This window comes from Penaeus monodon, chromosome 27 (genome assembly GCF_015228065.2).
Source record: "Penaeus monodon isolate SGIC_2016 chromosome 27, NSTDA_Pmon_1, whole genome shotgun sequence".
Taxonomy (NCBI): Eukaryota; Metazoa; Arthropoda; class Malacostraca; order Decapoda; family Penaeidae; genus Penaeus; species Penaeus monodon.
Window position 1 is genome coordinate 37,821,780 of NC_051412.1, and position 357 is coordinate 37,822,136.

A 357-nucleotide genomic window follows, 5' to 3' on the forward strand; every position below is an offset into this window, starting at 1 on the left:
AAAGAAAGCAAACAAAAGCCAAATGAGTCCGCAGCGCCGGCCGCCCCCTTACCTTCCAGTTCCCGTTGTTGATGGCCTGCCACTGCGGAACAGCGTTGGCGTAGTAGTAGGTCGCGTCCTGCTCGGCCTCCAGCACGAAGTCGGAGTCCGGTGTGAGGTGACCTTTGGCCAGGTAATGCTGACCTTTGCCGGTGAGGAGAGAAGGGTCATCCAGCAGCTCCTGGACAAGGCTCTTTTGCCTCCTTATACGGTACAAGTTCTGGACGCTGACGGAGAACATGTCGGCTTTCTTGAAGGAGGGGCGACCCGGCTCGACCGTCTTCTGGCCGATGTGTCTGGGAGGTTGGCCTCTTATTA

General features: G+C 57.7%; 1 protein-coding gene across 1 annotated transcript in view; it reads right to left on the reverse strand.

Moving 5' to 3' along the window:
* The window catches only part of LOC119590838, a gene marked incomplete in the record, with an annotated part of 5,360 nt that overhangs the window by 853 nt on the left and 4,150 nt on the right, over positions 1-357 (reverse strand). The window contains 1 exon segment of the mRNA XM_037939596.1: positions 53-335. Coding sequence (XP_037795524.1) covers positions 53-335 — 283 coding nt within the window.